General features: G+C 48.8%; 1 protein-coding gene across 1 annotated transcript in view; it reads left to right on the forward strand.

The window, feature by feature from the left end:
• The first annotated feature begins 213 nt into the window (after positions 1 to 213).
• The window catches only part of Lmod1 (leiomodin 1), a 40,592-nt gene continuing 21,581 nt past the window's right edge, over positions 214 to 19,224 (forward strand). The window contains exon 1 of the mRNA XM_052200648.1: positions 214 to 716. Coding sequence (XP_052056608.1) covers positions 450 to 716 — 267 coding nt within the window. The 5' untranslated portion in view covers positions 214 to 449. The remainder of the gene's footprint in view (positions 717 to 19,224) is intronic.

The raw sequence follows: 19,224 nt of genomic DNA on the forward strand, positions 1-19,224 counted from the left end.
TGCCAAGCCTTTGCATTTCTCTCTCTTTTTCTCATTGCGTGGCCCCCTTGTCTTTAAAAGGCTAAACTGCGCTGTACTAAATTTGGTCACGCAGCGCTCCAAGATTCCCTGGAATGTCCTCAAGTTTCAAACAGCTCTGACCGTGAGGCAGGCCCGCCCCCTGGCTTGGGGGATTGGCTTCTCCTCTTTGGCTGGGCAGCTGTCAGGTTTTATTGGTTGCTGGTTAGACCACGCAGGGTCCACTAGCCTTGGGCTGCAGGGAGGCTGCTGTGTCCCCCCTCCGGAGCACCTGTAGCACAGCAGGGTCCAAGGAGCTGCCGTGCTCACCTAACTGGGGCTTTGCACTCACGCCCACTCAGTTCCAACCGGACTAGGGCTCCCTGTCCCTTCCCTGCCTGCCACCAGCAAGCCCACCACCCTTGGTAGGAGCAGCCGCTCACTTTGCCAAGATGTCCAAGTCCAAGGTAGCTAAGTATCGGCGGCAGGTGAGCGAAGACCCCGACATCGACAGCCTGCTGTCCACCCTCTCCCCTGAAGAGATGGAAGAGCTGGAGAAGGAGCTGGATGTGGTGGACCCAGATGGGAGCATTCCCGTGGGGCTGCGGCAGAGGAATCAAACGGACAAACAGCCCTCTGGCTCTTTCAACCGGGAGGCCATGCTCAACTTCTGTGAAAAGGAGAGCAAGAAGCTTATCCAGAGAGAGATGTCTGTGGATGTGAGTGATGGTTACCCGGGAGGAGAGCAGGGAGGAGGGAGGGCGGGGCCCGAACTCCGTGACTAGAACCCTTCATTTTTAGAAGAACGCTTCTTACTAGTAGAGGACCGGATGCTTCAGAACAGGTTATTGTGTGTTAAACTGATAGTGTGAACCTCCGCCCTTAGTTTGCAGTGTAAGCAGAAGTTGAATATGTTGGAGAGACACGGCACCTCAAAATTCCAACAAGAAAAGGGAGCTGAGGTTGAGAAGTGTCCTTGAAGAATTCCTTGTCCAGCTGATGCCGTCCTGGTCTCAGCGTTCTCTTTCCTTCACCTCGATCCTGTGCTGGGGGCGGGGGGAGGGGGAGCCGAGCTGCTCAGCTGATCGATCGATCGATTGGAATGGCCCAACTCCTAAGAGCAGGGACAGGAATGTGGGGAGACATAGGGGAAGAGAGGGACACCATCTCTGTCCCTGATATCCATCCCCAGGACCGTGTTTACCAGGACTTTACCACGGGATTCTTACCCCGTGGGCAGGGTGGTTACTTCTTTTGCAGCTTTGATAACTATGATGAATAGGTATCAACACAGGTATAGGGACCTGTACCTTGAGGGGCTGGTGAACCAGGGCAGGAAACAGAAATGAAACTCCGTGAAGGTCTTGACGCGACCCTAAACATTCACTCTGAAGTTTGACTTTGCTCTTTTCTTCCATGACCCCCCCCCTCCCCCCAAGGGCTGAGTTGTGTCTGTGGCTTCTGGGAGGCTGAGGTCAAGCCGACTGTTTTCAGCCCTGGGGACTCAATCCAGGGCCTCTCACATGCCTTGTGAGGGTGCTACCTTTGAGCTATGCAATCCTAAAACTCAAGCCCTTAATTAATTATAAAGCAAGGTGTTTAGGTCAAAGAGCACGGAGGGACATTCTCCAGTGTTTCTGCTCTTACTAAATACTGTGCCCCCGCTCTCTCCTCTTTCCCACAGCTTCCTGGCTTTGCCCAGGGGTGTGCTTATTTCTCCAGATGGAGCCAAGTCAAGCAATAGAGGGTGGGGTAGGCCTCTTTGGTCAGAGGTACAGCCGTTAGGACCATTCTTGCCTTCTGGAGACAGTCTGTTAACGTCCACTCATTGTTCCTCACGCAGGTAAAGGGCATGTGTTAGCACAGTGGCCAGCCGGACTTTGGAATGTAATGGGCAGAAGTCTCTGTCAACCTGGGGGAATGTGAGTGCCCTTTAGCATTATTATCAAAGGAAGGATGGTGAAGCTAAGGCCTAGTGTCTAGGTGCCAGGAAACCCTGCCTGAGTACCAGCAACTCCTGCTGGCCTGTCCGAGTGACTAAGTCACTCCCAAGCTACCTAGATCTGGAGGATAACAGAACCTGCCTCAGAGGCTCTTGAGGCAACTAAGAGGGTGATGGAGAGCGCCTGGCACAGAGCCTGGCTCACAAGCACTCAAAAAGTGGCAGCAGCAGAATCACTAATTCATCGGCAGCGGTGGAATCACTAATTCGTCTTAGCAAAGGGATTCAAAAATTGGTGAAACTAGCCCAAAGCGATTCCCTGGTCCAGCCCTGCCCACCCCTCAGTCTAGGCACTTGTCCCTTTAATTAGTAGCCAGAGCACAAAAGGGAAGCTCGGGTGCTCAGGGAGAGTGTCAGCTCCAGGCTGGAGAACAGGTCCAGCTCTCGCTGCCTGGGGCTTCATTCTTCTGAACACCTGCACGTAGTAATCCAATCGATTTGATAGCGAGCCAACCGATTGGCCTGGCCTGTGGAAGCAAGGTGGGCTACAGGGAACCTTCTACATGCCTACCACAAGAACTTTCTCTTTCATAGATAAGTATTTTTATCCTCATCATAAAAAATAAAAGTCTCAAAGAGGCTAAATACCTGTCCCAGAGCGACACAGCTAAGAGGTGACCAATCAGCCTGATGTTGAAGTTTGTACTTCCTTCCTTCCTCCTGTCACATAGGATATCAGGGTAAAGTAAGGAAGACTATGTCAGCCCCTGCTTCAGACAAGTTCTCATGTAGCTCAGACGTGGGACAAACTGGACAGCTAGTGGGGATGACTTTGAACTCCCGATCAATTGTCTTGTTTCTACCTCCAAAGCCATGGATTGCCAGTGTGAGCCACTGTGCCCCACTTACACTGCTGTTCATGGCGGGTCTTGGTGCAGGCTAGACCAGCTCTGCGCCAGCTGAGTCCCATTAGGGTCATACAGCAGCTACGTGTGAGGGCCCCAGAGAGATGGAGAGACCAGGGCACTTGTATGTTGTTAGAGGAACAGTGGCTGTGACAGTCTGGCTGGTCTCCACTTTCAGAGGAACACCATTAACTACTAAACCAGCTGTCGGGTAGGGGAAGATACGGGGTGGTTTTAAAGAACTCCAGCTGATTCCTGGAGGTGGGACAGCGCCATTATGGACATTCTATTGAAAGAATGTTCATGATTTTAGACATAATAAAATATTCTTGGGACAATTGATTGGATTAGGGGATTTGCTTTAAAATGATAGGAATGGGCATGAGGGTCCACATATGTGCTCATTACAGTGTGCTCCTCTTCTGTTTGAAACTAACCACACTAAGACAGAGTTGAATAGGAACTGAGAGTGGTAAACAAGACCATTCAACTTCTCCTGGGAGGGAAACTCTAAGACTTACTGTGGCTGGAGTGTTAGGGTGGGGACCTCACCCTCACTGGGCTGGAATATTCCTGGGATCTTTTGGATTCTTTAGCATAGTTTCCATAAATGTTCCTCCCATACCTCTTTCAGATCACCACCTCCAGGTAGTCATCCCGGTTCCTTAGGCAAAGCCCAGCACCTTGATTGGACATTCCCGGATCATGACACTCTACCCTTCAGGACATTTATCATTCGGGAAGGGGGGTGCGCGTGGGGACCGAGGCACACATGTGGAAGTCACAGGACAGTTTCCAAGCGTCAGCTCTCTACTTGCACTGTGGGTTCCAAAGATGTAACTCATGCTGAGTGAGGGGTGTGCACAGCAAGCAGTTCTCCTCTTGCTGACCCACAGTGTGGTTCATGGTGATGGAGACTGAACCCAGGGCCTTGAGCACAGCGACCATTTGCCCTGCTGTGGGGCCACACACCCCTGCCCCTCTGGCTGTTTCCCTCACCAACATATATTATTCAGGAGGCAAATACTTACATAAGATCTCCATGCAGAAGATTCCCCAGCTGCTTATGAAATGAATTTTAGTTAGCAGGAGATTCAGGGAAGGCTGGAGGCGGGCTTCGGCCCTGTCTGTCAATGGGGTGGGTCTGGCAGCCAGGCTCCTCTCTGGTCCTCTGGGAATTCTCCCTTAGCCCAGGTGGAAGACAGAGCCCTCACCAGAGCATGAGCCAGCTGTGGAGCGAAGCGATCCTTGTCTCATGTTTCAGGGACCTGATCACCACGGGTCAACTCTTATTCTCTTCCCTTCTCTTCCCTTCCCTTCCCTTCCCTTCCCTTCCCTTCCCTTCCCTTCCCTTCAAGTGGTGGGGGGTGATCACCTCAGCCTGCCTCCCTTGTCCTTCTCCCTAGGGTGACAGGGACCCAGGATTAGCACCTGCATGAAACCAGGGTCAGGGGCCAGGGCAACTGGGCTAGGGGGTGGACGAAGCTCTTTTAGGTTTTCCCTGGAGGTTAACTTGAGACTCTGAGGCAATCCACTGCTGTCCCCAGCCTCCCGCTGCCCGGTAGCCTCCACAGTCCCTTCCTCCAGGTCTTCATTCAATTCCAGGCCCCTCTGGCTCCCTTCACGGGAATCCCTGAGGCCTCCGAGTGCCCTTGTCAGAGAGCTGGGTTAGTTGGGAGCACGGCTCACCGATTAAGGAGATTAACCCCAACTGGTACACACTCAAAATAGCCCTGGAGGCCAGGGAAGAGAGGGCAGTAGAGGTGATGCGGGCCTGGGACCCAGGTAGGCACAAGCACACACCTAGAGCAAGCTAGCCACATTTAAAGGCTACCTCCATCTGTAATTTGGGAAAGCAGCTGACTTTATCCTCATCTGGGTGGCAGGAGCTACAGATGTTTGTCTCAACGTGTTGTTTTTAAATCTTTTGTTGGTTGTGTATATAATATATAAAGAGTTTTGTGGCCAGGCTATGGAGGCACAAGCCTTTAATACCCACACTTGGGAAGCAGAGGCAGGCAGATCTCTGTGAGTTCAAGGCCAGCCTGGTCTACAGAGAGGTTCCAGGACAGAAAAAGATGCACAGAGAAATCCTATCTCAAAAACAAAACAAAACAAAACAAAACAAAGCAAAAAAAAAAAAAACAGACAAACAAACCAAAACCAAAACCAAACCAAACCAAACCAAACCAAAAAAACAAACAAACAAACAAAAAACCAAAAAACAAACAAAAACCTGGATCCCATCGGCAGCACGGCTCCTGATGCTCGTCCCTTCTTGGGACAGCAGGTCTGAGGACTTGAGAGCTTGGTGAGATAGGAAACATGAGAGAGGTGGGCAAGCCAGCTGAATGATGGACAGGAATGAGGAAGATTTGCAAGGACGAAACAGTCCAACCACGAGGGGAACCCGGGGTGTTCTCAAAGCGGTCTGCGTGCTGCTGATCAAGAAAGGCAGCCGGCAGCAACATGGAGAGTTGGAAGCATTGGGCCTTCAGGGACGTCGTGGTCCCCAGGCCTGGATAAAATGAGGAAGACAAAGCTTTCACCTAGCCTGCGTGCCCTCCCTGCCTCTCCCCCTCCTCCCGGAGACTGTGGAGTTATAGTGTCCGCTCGTGCCGGCATGTCCACAGCTGACTCAGACTGGGCAAGCCTTGAGTGATAGGTACTGAGAGAGATTTGCAGCGTGTGTGTGTGTGTGTGTGTGTGCGCGCGCGCGCGCACGCGCGCGCGCGTGCACATGCACGCGCGTGTATACTCAAAACAAGAAGGGCCATAAAGCCTAGAGGCAGAGGGAGGAAGAAGCTGATATTCAGGTGACTGCCAAGTCGGATAAACAGAAATATCCTGATCATAGGGTAAGGTCCAGATTGGCTGTATTTTGCTTATTCAACTGCACTAGGCATAACCAGCAGAAAGATGTGGTTGGCAGCCAGGGTATAAGTCACTGTTCAGGGCTTCTGTGCAGCTGGGCCAGGCAGGAGCTAGAAAGCCATAGGCACCTGGACTCAGCTAGGTCCAGATGTGGGTCCTGCTTTGCCCCTTGCCGTGCCAGTGAAGCTGCGTACCTTGGGTGAAAGAGAGACCATTGACTTATTTAGCATGTGTGCATGCCAAGGGCATTGCCAGTACCGTCACTGGCTTAGCTTCTTCAGCCCCATTACTTGTCAAGTAGGAATTGATAAAAATCAGCCTCGAAGGCCTATTGGAGGATTAAACAGGATCAAGTATTGAGAGTTTAGTTCATCAGGAAAGAGACTTTCTTCACTCTAAATTCTTCAGGCTTTGTACCTGTGAGGATGCCAAAATGACATTTAAAAAAAAAAATCTCTCAAGGCTAAAAACATTCTGTCAGCAGGAGTGAGGTAATGACGAGGGTGAGGGGAGAGGAGAAAAGCAAGGACGTAATTTAGGGAAGGAGGCTTCCTGCCTGGCTCCAGTCACCTGATGTCACAGAACTACCTTATTTCATCTCCTCACCCCAGGCCCAGGGACCCATGCTAGCTTACTGGTTCTGAAAACTGGCAGAAAGCTGAAGTGCTTGTTCCCGCATGGAGAACTCTGCTTGTCAGCCTCGGTCCATCCCAGCGTGAGCTCAGAAAAGTCAGGGCTGCTTTGGGAGTTCTGGCTTCAGCTATCTCTGGGGTCCACTTCAGAGGCCAGGCCAGGTCGTCAGGACACTGTTTACAAACAGCTAGGAATAGAAAGGCCTCCTGCTCCACGCTCCACCCTCTCCTGCCCTCACTTCTTCCCGTTCAGGATCCCTAGGCTCCACTCTCTCGGCCCTGACTCCAGAGCAGGGGGCAGGGACGGCAGAATGCAAACGCCTGCCGCCTGCCTCCTAGGAGGCACCGTGGGTGGGGGCTGAATGTATAGACCCCAGTGGTTGGAATAGTCTCATCAGAGACCAAGCAGATCTGGACTCCCATCCTACTGTGCTAAGTGCATGATCTGGACAAATTACTGTACCTGCCAGAGCATCTGTGAAATGGCACTGAGGCGCCTGGTCCTGGGGGGATGGTAAGGCTCAATAATCTACAAAGGGCTCTAAGACGAGTGCTGGGTTGGAAATCTGGTGCTGAAGGCTCCTGCCTTGGCTTCGATCTGCCTCAGCCCACTCAATCCCCTGCCCACTACGCATGCCTCCCTCTCCCCGCCCCTTCTCTTTCAGTGCTAAGGATGGATAGCACCCAGAGCCTCACACATTTTAAGCTGAGGCTCTGACCCCAGGCTCTTCACTCCCTTTAAACACAGAATTCACAAGTCATGTTATATTCTTATAAGGACAGAGAGGAGTCTACTAAATCATTAATGTATCAAATAAGCATTGGGCATTTTCTAAATGTTAGGACAGACTGACTAGCATAGAGATTGTCCTTGTCACCACAGAGATTACATTCATTCTCACGGTCAGGATAGATATTGTACTTTGCTTTCTATTGTTGGAGACAATGATCTTTAGACCATGACCAAAAGCCACCTGGGGAGGAAAGGGTTTATTTGGTTTGCGTGTCTGGACCGTAGTCCGTTCACAGTCCATCCTTAACAGAAGCCAAGGTGAAAACGCAAGCAGGGCAGGAACCTGGAGGCAGGAACTGAAGCAGACACTGTAGAGGGATGCGGCTCATTGGCTTGCTTTCCAAGGCCTGTTCTGCCTACTCACGTATACAACCCTGGACCACCCGTCCAGGGAGGGCACTACCTACAGTGTGCTGGACCCTTCTACTTCATCACTGGTCAAGAAAATCACCCCAGACCAGTCTCATGAAGATATTTTTTTCAATTGAAGTTCCCTCTTCCAAGATAACCCTAGCTTGTGTGTCAAACTAACAAAAACTAACCAGCATGATAGACTGTATACACACACACACACACACACACACACGAATTCACACATATATGAATACATTCACACACATTCACACACATACACACACATACAAACACATTCACACACATATGTACACACACACACACACACACAGCATACATAATCCTAGCACTTGAGAGACAGAGTCAGGCAGATCTCTGTGAGTTCAAGTCCAGCCTGGTCTACAAAGCTAGTTCCAGGACAGCCAGGGATACACAGAGAAACCAAGTCTGGAAAAACAAGTCCAAAACAAAACAAAAGCATTTTTTCTATGTATTTGTTTTATGTTTGTGCATTGTGTGTGTGCCTGGTGCCCACAGAGGCCAGAAGAAGGTGTTAGATTCCCTGAAGCTGAAGTAATGAGTGATTGGGAGCTGGGAGCTGCTCTCTGCAAGAGCCGCTCGTGCTCGTAACCACTGAGACATCTTTCTACCCCTTGAATATTTCAAACCACGAGCCTAGAAGGATCACTTAGGGAGCGGGTGTGGGTGTGAAGAGCAGACATTCGGGCATTGGTAGAGGAGAGGGAGCTAATAGACCAGGGCGGGGGGACCTGGTGGTCTCGTAGAAGCAAGTAGGAAAAAGAAGACAGGGAAAAGAGCTCTCTGCTCTCCACCTCGTCCTGATTGCTAAGAGGTTTAATAAGAAGAAGGCAGGGGATCAGCCGCTGTGCCTGGAACATGGAAGCCACTCGAATAATGGAGTTATTGCTCCGTGTTGTGAAGAGTAGACTCAACAGTGTATACAGATTCAAGAAAGAATATAAGAAGTGTGTGTGTGTGTATGTGTGCCCGCATGTGCAACTCTAACACAAGCCAAGGTAAATGTGGCATCAGCGAGGACTTTTATGAGACAGGGAACATTGTTGCCTGTCTGTCTGCTTTTGGGACTAAGTCAGCAGAAGGAAACACTTTGATGACACTGGGAAAGCAGTAAGGAAGAGACAAGCTCACGGTAGCTGGCAGGTCCACCTGCCAGGCAGAGTCTCACCTCTGTATGGAGGGAAAGCGAAGGAGAGACAGCAGTGATGCAGCCGGATTGACAGGTGTGGGGAGGGGTGGCGAAGCTGTTCTCTGATGCGTTGACACGTGCACAGCGTGAGCTGGGAAGACGGCGCGCGGGCAGCCATATATAGGCTGGACTGAAGCAGGGAGAATGTTAGGAGGCTGCACAATAGTCAGAGGTCAAGGCCTAGGTCAGCAGAAAAATGCTCCGCGCTCCCTGGGAGAGGTAGAGAAAACAGGAAACCACTTCTAGACACGAAATCTGGCTTGTAAGCTGTCACCAGACTACAGCCAGTGCCAGCGATGCTTAAAAGCCCAGGAGACTTTCTCTTTCGTATGCATCTGTCTGTCCTCAAGGCCACCCATGCTCAGGCATTGGGGAGCACACAGTTCCTTCCCAGTACCCAACTGACACCTGAGAGATGGGACCGGAACAGATTTCCAAGTCAGGGAATGTGGCAACGTCCCTGCCGACTCTGGACACTGTGTGGCCTCAGACAAGCACTTAACATACATATAAGCATTGCCTTCTTCTGTTTTTATTTTTCTCTGTATTGCTCTTTCCTTCGCAAAGTGGGCCTTCCCCCATACATGTTTTACAATAACATAAAAGCCGTGCAGAAGTGTGTGCCGTGCAGAAGGGTAGACAGAGTCGGGTGACTGACCAGAGTGATCAGGACACTGAACATCAACTTGACAGCCCCACAACACCCACTCTATCCTCTCCAGAGGTTGGTTTTGTCTGTTTTTATGGAGTCCTATGGGAAGAATTCTCTGGTCTTTCACTCCACTGTCAGTAAAATCAACGGTGGTGTCTTCCATAGCATTTGGTTTTGTTTTGTTTTTGTTTTTGTTGTTGTTGTTTGTTTTTTGTTTTCGGAAACAGGGTTTCTCTGTGTAACCCTAGTTGTCCTGGAACTTGCTCTGTAGACCAGGCTGGCCTCGAACTCAGAGATGTGCCTGCCTCTTCCTTCAGAGTTCTGGGATTAAAGACACGTGCCACCACATTTTGATACCTCTATCCTGTGCAATATTCCACAGCATGACTATAACGCAACATATTTAATCCATCTCCCTGTTAGTGGAAACGTGGGCTGATTCCGGTCTGGGGCTATTACAAACCACGATGGTAACTAAGAGCATGCTTCTCCCACTCGTGACTTCCTTTCTGTTTGGTGTGTGTCTAAGTGTAGAATTTATGATTCAAAAACACTTGACTTACTTCAAGGGATGATGATACTGATTCGAAGAGTTTTTATGAAGATGAAATTTAAAAAGATGCAGGTGGTCTAACAGCACACTTTGAAAATAACGGGTGCTTGGCAGATAGCCATTATGCTCATTTCCAGACGAGCCCATGTTCTTTGGATATATTCTGTATCCTTCTCCTAACCCAGTCTTCTAAGCATCAGACACTTTCCTAAAGCACAGGCTAGGCTCTCTTACTCTGGACTCTCTAGCTCTCCAAACCATGAAGATTTGAACAGTATCTTCTAGCCGGGCCTGGTGGCAGAAACAGATGAATCTTTATGAGTTCAAGGACAGCCGGCCTGGTCCACAAATCAAGTTCTTTGATAACCAGAGCTACATAGTAGAGGAAAAACCCACAGATATGGGGCTGGAGAGATGGCTTGGCATTTAAGAGCACTGACTACTTTTCTAGAGGATCTGGGTTCAAATCCCAGCATCCACATGGTAGCTCACACCTGTCTGTAACCCCAAGATCTAACACCCTCACACAGACAAAACCCCAGTGCATATTTTTTAAAAGTAAATAAATAAAAGAAAGAACAAGAAGGGGTTTTCCACTTCACGCTCCTCCCCCTTCTCCTTGCTTCCTCCACTGAGGCAGCCCACTGTCTCCTCTCCTAAATTTTCGACCCTCTCTTGGTTTAGTTTCTTCCTTAGAGCATGTCTGCTTCTTGAGTCATTCTAAATATTTTTCTCAGCTCTCGTATTTAATCTTCTCCAATCCATTATGTCCTCGTGTGGTGGGACTGTCAGTATCTCTAAGCCGCATGCAAACCTCCAGTCACAGCCATCCATACCGGTGCCTCGGTGAGTTAAAAGCCCAGGTCTTCAGCTGCGCCTCAGAGCTGCCCAGGACACCTTGCCACGGCCCTCTCTCTCCCTGAAGACGTTATTTCAGAAGGCAGCTGTGCCCTATGAACCATCTCTCTTTTCACCCTAAGCAGATGACCTAGCCCACATTTCACAGAACAACATGAATCCAACAGGGAAGATGCTTGAAAAACCTATCAGCACCTTGGATGCAAAGCCTCGGCTCTCTGTCTTCCCACTGAAAGGGCTTTTTTTCTCCTGTCCCCATCTACTTTTGGATGTCACTCACTCCTGCCTTCACAAGGACCCTTGCTACTTTGTATCCCTCCTTTTGGCTGCAGCATCCCTGACTGCCGTCTTCAGGTCTCAGCTCAGCTCTTTTGCCTCAGACCACAGAAAAGCTATCACCACTGATCATCTGCCTCACCGCAATGCTGCCGGCTTTGATGGGGCAGCCTAGGGCCTCCCAGAGCTGAGTCTAGGGCATATGCTTTGGTTTGTTGAGACAGGGTTTCTCTGTGAAGCCCTGGCTGTCTTGGAACTCCCTCTGTAGACTAGGCTGGCCTTGAACTCAGAGATCCACCTGCCTCTGCTTCCCAAGTGCTGGGATTAAAGGCGTGTGCCACCACTGTCTGGCCATTCTGTTGGTTTTTTGTTTGGTTTTACTTGTTAAAGATTTATTTATTTTATGTACATTGTTGATTTGCCTGCGTGCATGTCTGTGTGAGAGTGTTGGGTCTCCTGGAACTGGGGTTATAGACAGTTGTGAGCTGCCATGTGGGTGCTAGGAATTGAACCCAGGTCCTCTGGAAGAGCAGCCAATGCTCTTAATCTCTGAGCCATCTCTCCAGCTCCTCTCTTTGTTCTTTTTTTTTTCAAAAAAAGTTTATTTATTGTTATATCACTGTAGCTGTCTTCAGACACCAGAAGAAGATGTCAGATCTCATTACAGATGGTTGTGAGCTACCATGTGGTTGCCGGAATTTGAACTCAGGACCCTCGGAAGAGCAGCCAGTGCTCTTAACCGCTGAACCATCTCTCCAGCCCCTGTCTCTTGTTCTTAAAACACTCATTTTTGGGGCACCGAGACACTACATCCACCTGGCTCTCTTTTCTTTCTAATTGCTCCTTCCTGGCTGCTGAGGGAAGTGTCTTCCCTGTAATGGCTGCACTCCACCATCTCCTCTGCAGTCTCCCCAGATGCCTTCTGCCCTACAGCCGTAGCCACCACCCCAGGCTCAGCCTCTATCTGTGGCCTACATCTCTATTTTGGGTTCTAGATCATTCAGTTGCCTCTTGGATACCTCAAGTGTCTCAAATTCAACCAGTCTAAAAATAAGTTAGTCATCGACACCCCACCTTCTTCCTAAACCTGCTTTTCCTCTACAATCTGCACCTTGGCAATAGGAGCACCGTCTAACCCAGAACCAAGGACACAACCCCACAGGTTAGGCCGCCCTCTTCTCTCTCCCAGTCTCCAGACTTGATGAGTGATAGAATCCTGCCTTTTTGCCCCTGTGATCTCTTAGCTCCTTTTCTCTCCTACACATCCATCTCTTCCATCCACATCATCCACCACCCAGACTCACGCTCTCCCGGTGTCTCTTCTCTCCACAACACAACCTATCCTGGCCGCGGCTGCCAGAGTCTTATTATAAGATGAAATCATGATCTCGCCCCTCCCTGCAGAATAGCCTTCAGTTGCTCAACAGAGCTTCCATGATCAAATTTACCCTCCTTAGCGTGGCTTAGGAGGGTCCTGGTGAGCCAGCGCCTGTCCCTCACTCTCAAGCCACGAATACCCTTCTCCTTCACCTCTACCCTTTGCAGTAGCTGGAGATCACTCGTTGGTTCTTCATAGCTGCCAAGCCTTCTCCTGCTCCCCCGGGGCCTCTGAAAGTCCATCCCCCGAGCGGGATGCTAGGTCTCTAGTGCCCTTACGTCGTTGACATCCTCTTTAGAAAGATCTCTTGGCTGAGCAGCGGTGCGCCTTTAACTCCAGCACACAGTAGGCGCAGACAAAACGGATCTCTGACTTCACGGCTAGCCTGGTCTGCAGAGAGAGTCTCAGAACAGCCAGGGATACACAGAGAAACCCTGTCTTAAAACAGATGTTAAGAACTCAAAAACAGGGGCGGGAGAGATGGCTCAGCGGTTAAAAGCATCGACTGCTCTTCCAGAGGTCCTGAGTTCAATTCCTAGCATCCACATGGGGTGGTTCACAACCATCTGTAATGGGATCCGATGCCCTCCTGTGGTGTGTCTGATGACAGCTACAGTGTACTCACATAAATTAATTAAATAAATAAACAAACAAATCTTTAAAAAACTGAAAAATAAAACAAAACAACCAACCAACCAACAATCTACACAAACCAACCGTGTTTTCCTGACTCCAGTCTGGAACTGTGTGCCCCGTTCCTGTGTTCCCAGCAGCCTCTGCAGCGTCTGGCACCTCCCCTAGCAGGCACACATAACACATCCTTTTAGCCTCACCCTCTGTTCTTCCCCAAGCTCCTCCCCCTTCCTTTTCCACCTTTTCTTCCTCTTCCCTCATTCCTACTTCTCCTCTTTAATTTCAGAAGCTTTATTGTTGTACGTGTAGGATGTGTTTGTATATATGAGTGTGGATGGGTGAGTCACCTGGGTGGACACCAGAGGACAATTTTGGGGAGTCTTTTCTACCACGGAGGGTGGTTGACCAGGGTCACCAGGCTCCACGGCTAAGTGTGTTTGCCGTGCAAGTCTGATGAGGAAGAGGACAAGGACAGTTTCTAAATGCCATTTTTATCTTATTTTACTTATTATTAGGGTGGGGTTGCACACAGTACTGTACACTTGTGGCGTTCGGAGGACAATTTGCAGAAGTTGGTTCTCTCCTTCTGTGTGGACTTAAGGATTGAACTCAGATTGTCAGTCTTGGTAGCAGGCCCAGGCCCTTCACCACTGACCCATCCTGCTGACCCCTGACTGAATCTACAAAAGTTGTGATTGAGCTTTGCTGTTCTGAGACTTTTTCTTTTTTTTCTTTTCTCTTTCTTCCTTCCTTCCTTCCTTCCTTTCTTCCTTCCTTCCTTCCTTCCTTCCTTCCTTCCTTTCTTTCTTTCTTTCTTTCTTTCTTTCTTTCTTTCTTTCTTTCTTTCTTTCTTTCTTTCTTTCTTTCTTTCTTTCTTTCTTTCTTTCTTTCTTTCTTTCTTTCTTTCTTTCTTTTTTTTTGGATTTTCAAGACCAGGTTTCTTTTCCTACCCCTGTTGTCCTGGAACTCACTCTGTAGAACCAGGTCGTCCTCGAAGAGGACTTGCCTGCTTCTGCCTCCTGAGTGCTGGGATTATAGGTATGCACCACCCCCACCTGGCTTTTCTCTGAAACTCTTTGAAAATACAATTTTGTGTGCAGATTGTCAAATGAAGAGGCATTTGGCAGTGATATGCCACCCTATCCCAGTTTCTGTGAACAGTCAACAAAATCAGTCCAAACCTCATGATGTGGGATGGGCAGATGTCTGGAAGAGATGTCCCATTCCTTTCCTCCTCCTGTCTCTTTCTGAGCTCTGTGGGGATGTGAAATCACAGACTGATGCTGCCAAGTGTACACCCATCCACTCATGGCCCTTGAACTGCTTCGGGCCACTGACGATTGAGAGAGCTGACCCTTCTGCTCGTCATCTAGGCCCCTCCTTAAGCGTCCAGGAGCTTTGTCTGTAGAGCTAAGACAAACAGCATAGCTTCCCTAGAGAACTTGCTACAAGCCTGTGTCCCTTTGCACCCCCCCAACCCCCCCATAACCCTGCAGAGAGTCAGAGAGGGAGCTGCTGTGCCCACGGCACTCAGAACCTCCTCTCGGGGAGCCCAAGGCTAGAATTCCATCTGCCAAAGGCTGGCATTAGGTCATTTTGCTTCTACCAAATTTTCTGAAAATGGGTCATCTCACCTATCCTAATGGGAGTGTGTCCGCCAGACCCACCTATCCTAATGGGAGTGTGTCGGCCAGTGCGCCAGTCTCCTGTCCCCTGCTGCAGCTAGGCTTAACTTAATTTCAAAATCGTGGAAGGATGTTGGTGGTGACCATAAAGTACTGGCGACGCAGCCGTTTCTGTGGTCAAGGCAGTTAGGCTGAAGTCTTCGGACTCCCTTCCAGGTCCTGCCGTTCTTGCTTTTTAAGGAGTGGTGTGAGCCAGGCACGGTGGCACAGGACTCTTTTGTTTGTTTGTTTTTTTTTTGTTTTTTCACAACAGTGTTTCACTCTGTAGCCCTGGGTGTCCTAAAGCTTAGAGATCCACTTGCCTCTGCCTCCCCAGTGTGGTACTAAGGGTGTGTCTCACCAGGCCTGCTTTATGTAGCACATGTCTTTAATCCCAGCAGAGGCAGGCTAATCTCTGTGGGTCAGAGGCCAGTCTGGTCTACATAAAGAATTCCAGGTTAGCTAAGGCACATAGTGAGACCTCGGTCTCAATAAAACAAACAATAAAAAAGAGCAGTGTGCTACTTCTGGGTTTCTTTAAAATATAGCTGATAACAGGGAGTGGTAGCACATGACTTTAGACCCAGCACTTGGGAGGCAGAAGCAGGCAGATTTCTGACTTTGAGGTCAGCCTGGCCTACAGAGATCATTTCAGGACAGCCAGGGCTATACATAGAAGCCCTGTCTTGATAAAGAAGAAGGAAATTTCACACACACACAAACACATACACATACACAATGTGTACAGGAAATATGAACTTCCCTCTGCCTGTTTTTTAAAACTTAGCATAATTACAATGTGTTTCATGATGGTATTTTGGGGGAGCAATTCATCCTTTTCCTTTGTTCATTTTCCCTCTTCCCCACCATGGTTCTCCCACTTGCCTCTTGTGGCGAGAATGATTCTACCCCCCCCCCAGGAAGCTCCCCCCACTTTCCTGTCACGTGCGTCCCAAGCTCTCTTCCTCCCCGATTAAGGATCTCTCCCTCCTTTGAGCAGAGACTTCCCTGTATGTGTTCCTGCTGTGCCTGAGATCATTCTGTGCACAGACACATTCCATTAAGTTTTCTCTCCTGCTTATCCTATTAGTCATTTTCTCATTTCCTTAAAAATTCTTCCTAAACATCATCCTCAGTGGACGTCATCACAGCCCACTATATGGCAGTATTGAACCATTTGCCTATATTTGGACATTTACATGGTTCCCAATAAATATACTTTCCAAGGCCCCAAGCAGATCTCCAGAGCCTCAACACAAGCTCCTTCTCTTGGCCTCTGGCACCCATCCCCAGAGATGAAGCCAAACCAGATGATAAATAGACCCATTAACGTACTCATCTCCCAGCTGAGTCTCCGATGAAATGAAACTCCCAGAGGAGAGCGGAGGCTCCCTGGGTGCTGGAAACGCAGGGCTGTGGGCAGCTTGCAGGGCAGACATCCCATAGTGCGGGGAAACATGAGGCCACAAATGTTATTTTTCAGGGGATCAGGTTCCCAATGTTGGATCATCTGCCAAGCGTAGCACTTTTCCTCTTTCTCAGCTCCCTGAGACATGCCAGGGTGTATGCACCACAGATACAGCGAAGGCACCAAGGTCCCCTCTGTCTTGGAAAGAAGACTTATTGCTACTTAAAAATAACCAGAGGCTAGGGGTGTAGCACAGTTGGCACAGGGCTTCCCTCTGGTACGTGAAGCCCTGGGTTTGATACCAAGTGCTGCAAAACAAAACAAAACAAAACAAACAAACCTACCAGCAACAACACACACACAACAAAAACCAGAGGCAGTCAAGACTCCAGCCTTGGGCAATGTCGAGTCTAGAGAGGCTATCAGGAAGGAGGCGTAACTAGTCCATCCTCCTGCTTCAGCAGGAGACCACATCCTAAACACGTGCTGAAGTACTATGCCAGATGCATACAACACCAAAGGAAGCAAGGTAATTTTCCTTTATGAAAACCACAGAGAAGCACCGCACACCCGCAGGCACATTTGGAGTAGCCGGCAGGCATCTTCGGAATCATGGAATGGCCAGATTCATTCAGCCACACTGATGAGTCTAATACCTCCTGTGTGTGTCAACCTTTGTGGATTCCACACGTGTCACATGTGAGCCTTTTCGGTGCCTGCTATGGCAAGATGACCTTTAACCTGCTTGACAGATGAAGAAACTGAGCCTTTCTGAGGTCACACAGCTAGTGCCCAAGAAAGGTCTGAATTCTTTCTTTGATCCTTAACTTGAAACAAATTGTGTATAATTTAAAAGAAAACAAGTACTTTACCATTATCAGTGTATATGTGTGTGCATATGGGGTGTGTGTGTGTGTGTGTGTGTGTCTGGCCATTCCGTGATTCCGAAGATGCCAGCCGGCTACTCCAAATGTGCACACACACAGAAGACAATTTTGTGGAGTCCTTTCTCTGTGTGCATTTTCATGTGGGTTCCAATGCTTTGACCCAGGGCACTAGGGTTGCGTGACTAGCACCTTTACCACTGAGCTGTATTGTTGGCTGAGATTGTGTATAACTCAACAGAAAACAAACAAACCCAACCATCCTCATCCATACCTCTGCAAGAACAGAGGGTACATCTGCTCATTTGCATTTGTTTAGGTTAAGTGCTGTTGAGTCCCTGTGGCTGCCTCAGATTCCTGGCTCTGTGCGTACCCTGAAAACCCCCTCTGAGCCGGGCTCAGGCTTTGACAGGTGGGGAAGAACGGCTGCTGAGAGGCACTTCTGCCTTTCTGTCGTGGCTCCTTCTCCTGCTGGCCCAGCAGACCCTGGTGTCTCGACTCCCCCTTCCCACCCTTCTCTCTCACCATAGACTTTAACTCATGAAACTTCTGTCCTTTCTTCAAAACTGTCTTGTCTCTCTCTCTCTCTCTCTCTCTCTCTCTCTCTCTCTCTCTTGATGCTTTTGTCCCCAAACTTTGCTTTGGGAGAAGCCATAATCTCCCAGTTTGCCTCTTGCTAAGGACACTGGAGCAACCAGTGCTTTTATAGTTAATCAGAAACAAAAATAAACAGAAAAAAAGGGGTCCCAGGGCAAGTGACAGACATCCTAGGCTTAAATCGTCCCCCACAGCCACCATTGGCCACATGCTCAGTAAAGGCATGCTGAAGAGGACTTGAGTTCAGGCCTCAGGACCCACACGGTGGCACGTGCTTGCCATCCTGGGGCTGAGGAGACAGGGCCAGGTGTGGCCGGGAGCTTGATTGTGGCCAGCCAGAATTTGGCTTCCAGTTCCAGAAAGACAGGAGTTGACCGTGGAGTGAGGGGGTGTAGAAACAGGAAGCTGGGAGATCACATCTTTAACTGAAAGCAGGGAGCAGAGTGGTAGACCTGTTGCAGGGTCAGAGGTCAAGCTTTCAAAGGCCACTCCCAGTAATGAACTCCTCTAGCACGGTTATACTTCCTAATGACTGCGTCAAATGGTGACACCAGCTGAGGACTAAATAGTCAAATGCTTGAGCCTGTAGGAGACATGTCTCATTCAAACCATTCCCCCATATACAATAGATAAGTATGGTATACATTCTATATAATTACATGTTGAGTTGATAATATTTGAATTGTTAATTTTATCTTTTATGTTTTATTTTTTGTGTTGTGACTACCAAACTTTCGTGGTGTGTGTGTGTGTGTGTGTGTGTGTGTATGTGTGTGTGTGTGTGTGTGTAAATTTTCACATTATATTTCCTTTGGAATGTACAATATAAGATGGTATTTTTAAAATATCGTTACAAGTCAGAGATAATTGGAAATTACTATCTCTTTTATAGTCTCAAATGGAACTGGAAAACAGAGTGTGTCCTTTGTTTAAAAAGAATTTGTTAAGATAAAATTTCAAGGTAGGCAGTGGTGGTGCACGCCTTTGCACTAGGGAGGCAGAGGAAGCATATTTCTGAGTTCAAGGCCAGCCTGGTCTACAGAGTGAGTTCAGGACAGCCAGCCAGAGCTACACAGAGAAACCCTGTCTGGAAGAAAAAAAAATCAAGCTGGGCATAGTGGTGCACGCTTTTAGTCCTAGTCCCAGGAGACTGAGGCAAGTGGATCTCTGTGAGTTTGAGGCCAGCTGGTGTACAAAGGAAGTTCCAAGACAGCCATGACTACACAAAGAAAAAACCAAAAAAATAACAGTAAAAAAAAGCTTAGTCCCATCACTTGGGAGGCAGAGGCAGGCAGATCTCTGAGTTCAAAGCCAGCCTCCAGCCTAATCTACAGAGCGAGTTCCAAGACAGGCAGGGAAAAACCCTGTTTTGAAAAGCCATAAACAAATAAACAAACAAATAAATACATTTAAGCAATCTAAGAAATGAATCCAGTGTGGTGGCTTTATGCCTGTAATCCCAGCACCTAGGACACTGAGGCAGGAGCATCACCATTAGTTATATTTAAAAAACTAACTAGAAAGACACGAAGGAGGGAAAGATGTGGAAGGCAGGAAGACTGGGACAGAGAAGAGGAAAGAAGGGATGGTAAAGAA

The sequence above is a fragment of the Apodemus sylvaticus genome, chromosome 12 (assembly GCF_947179515.1).
Source record: "Apodemus sylvaticus chromosome 12, mApoSyl1.1, whole genome shotgun sequence".
NCBI classification, from domain to species: Eukaryota; Metazoa; Chordata; class Mammalia; order Rodentia; family Muridae; genus Apodemus; species Apodemus sylvaticus.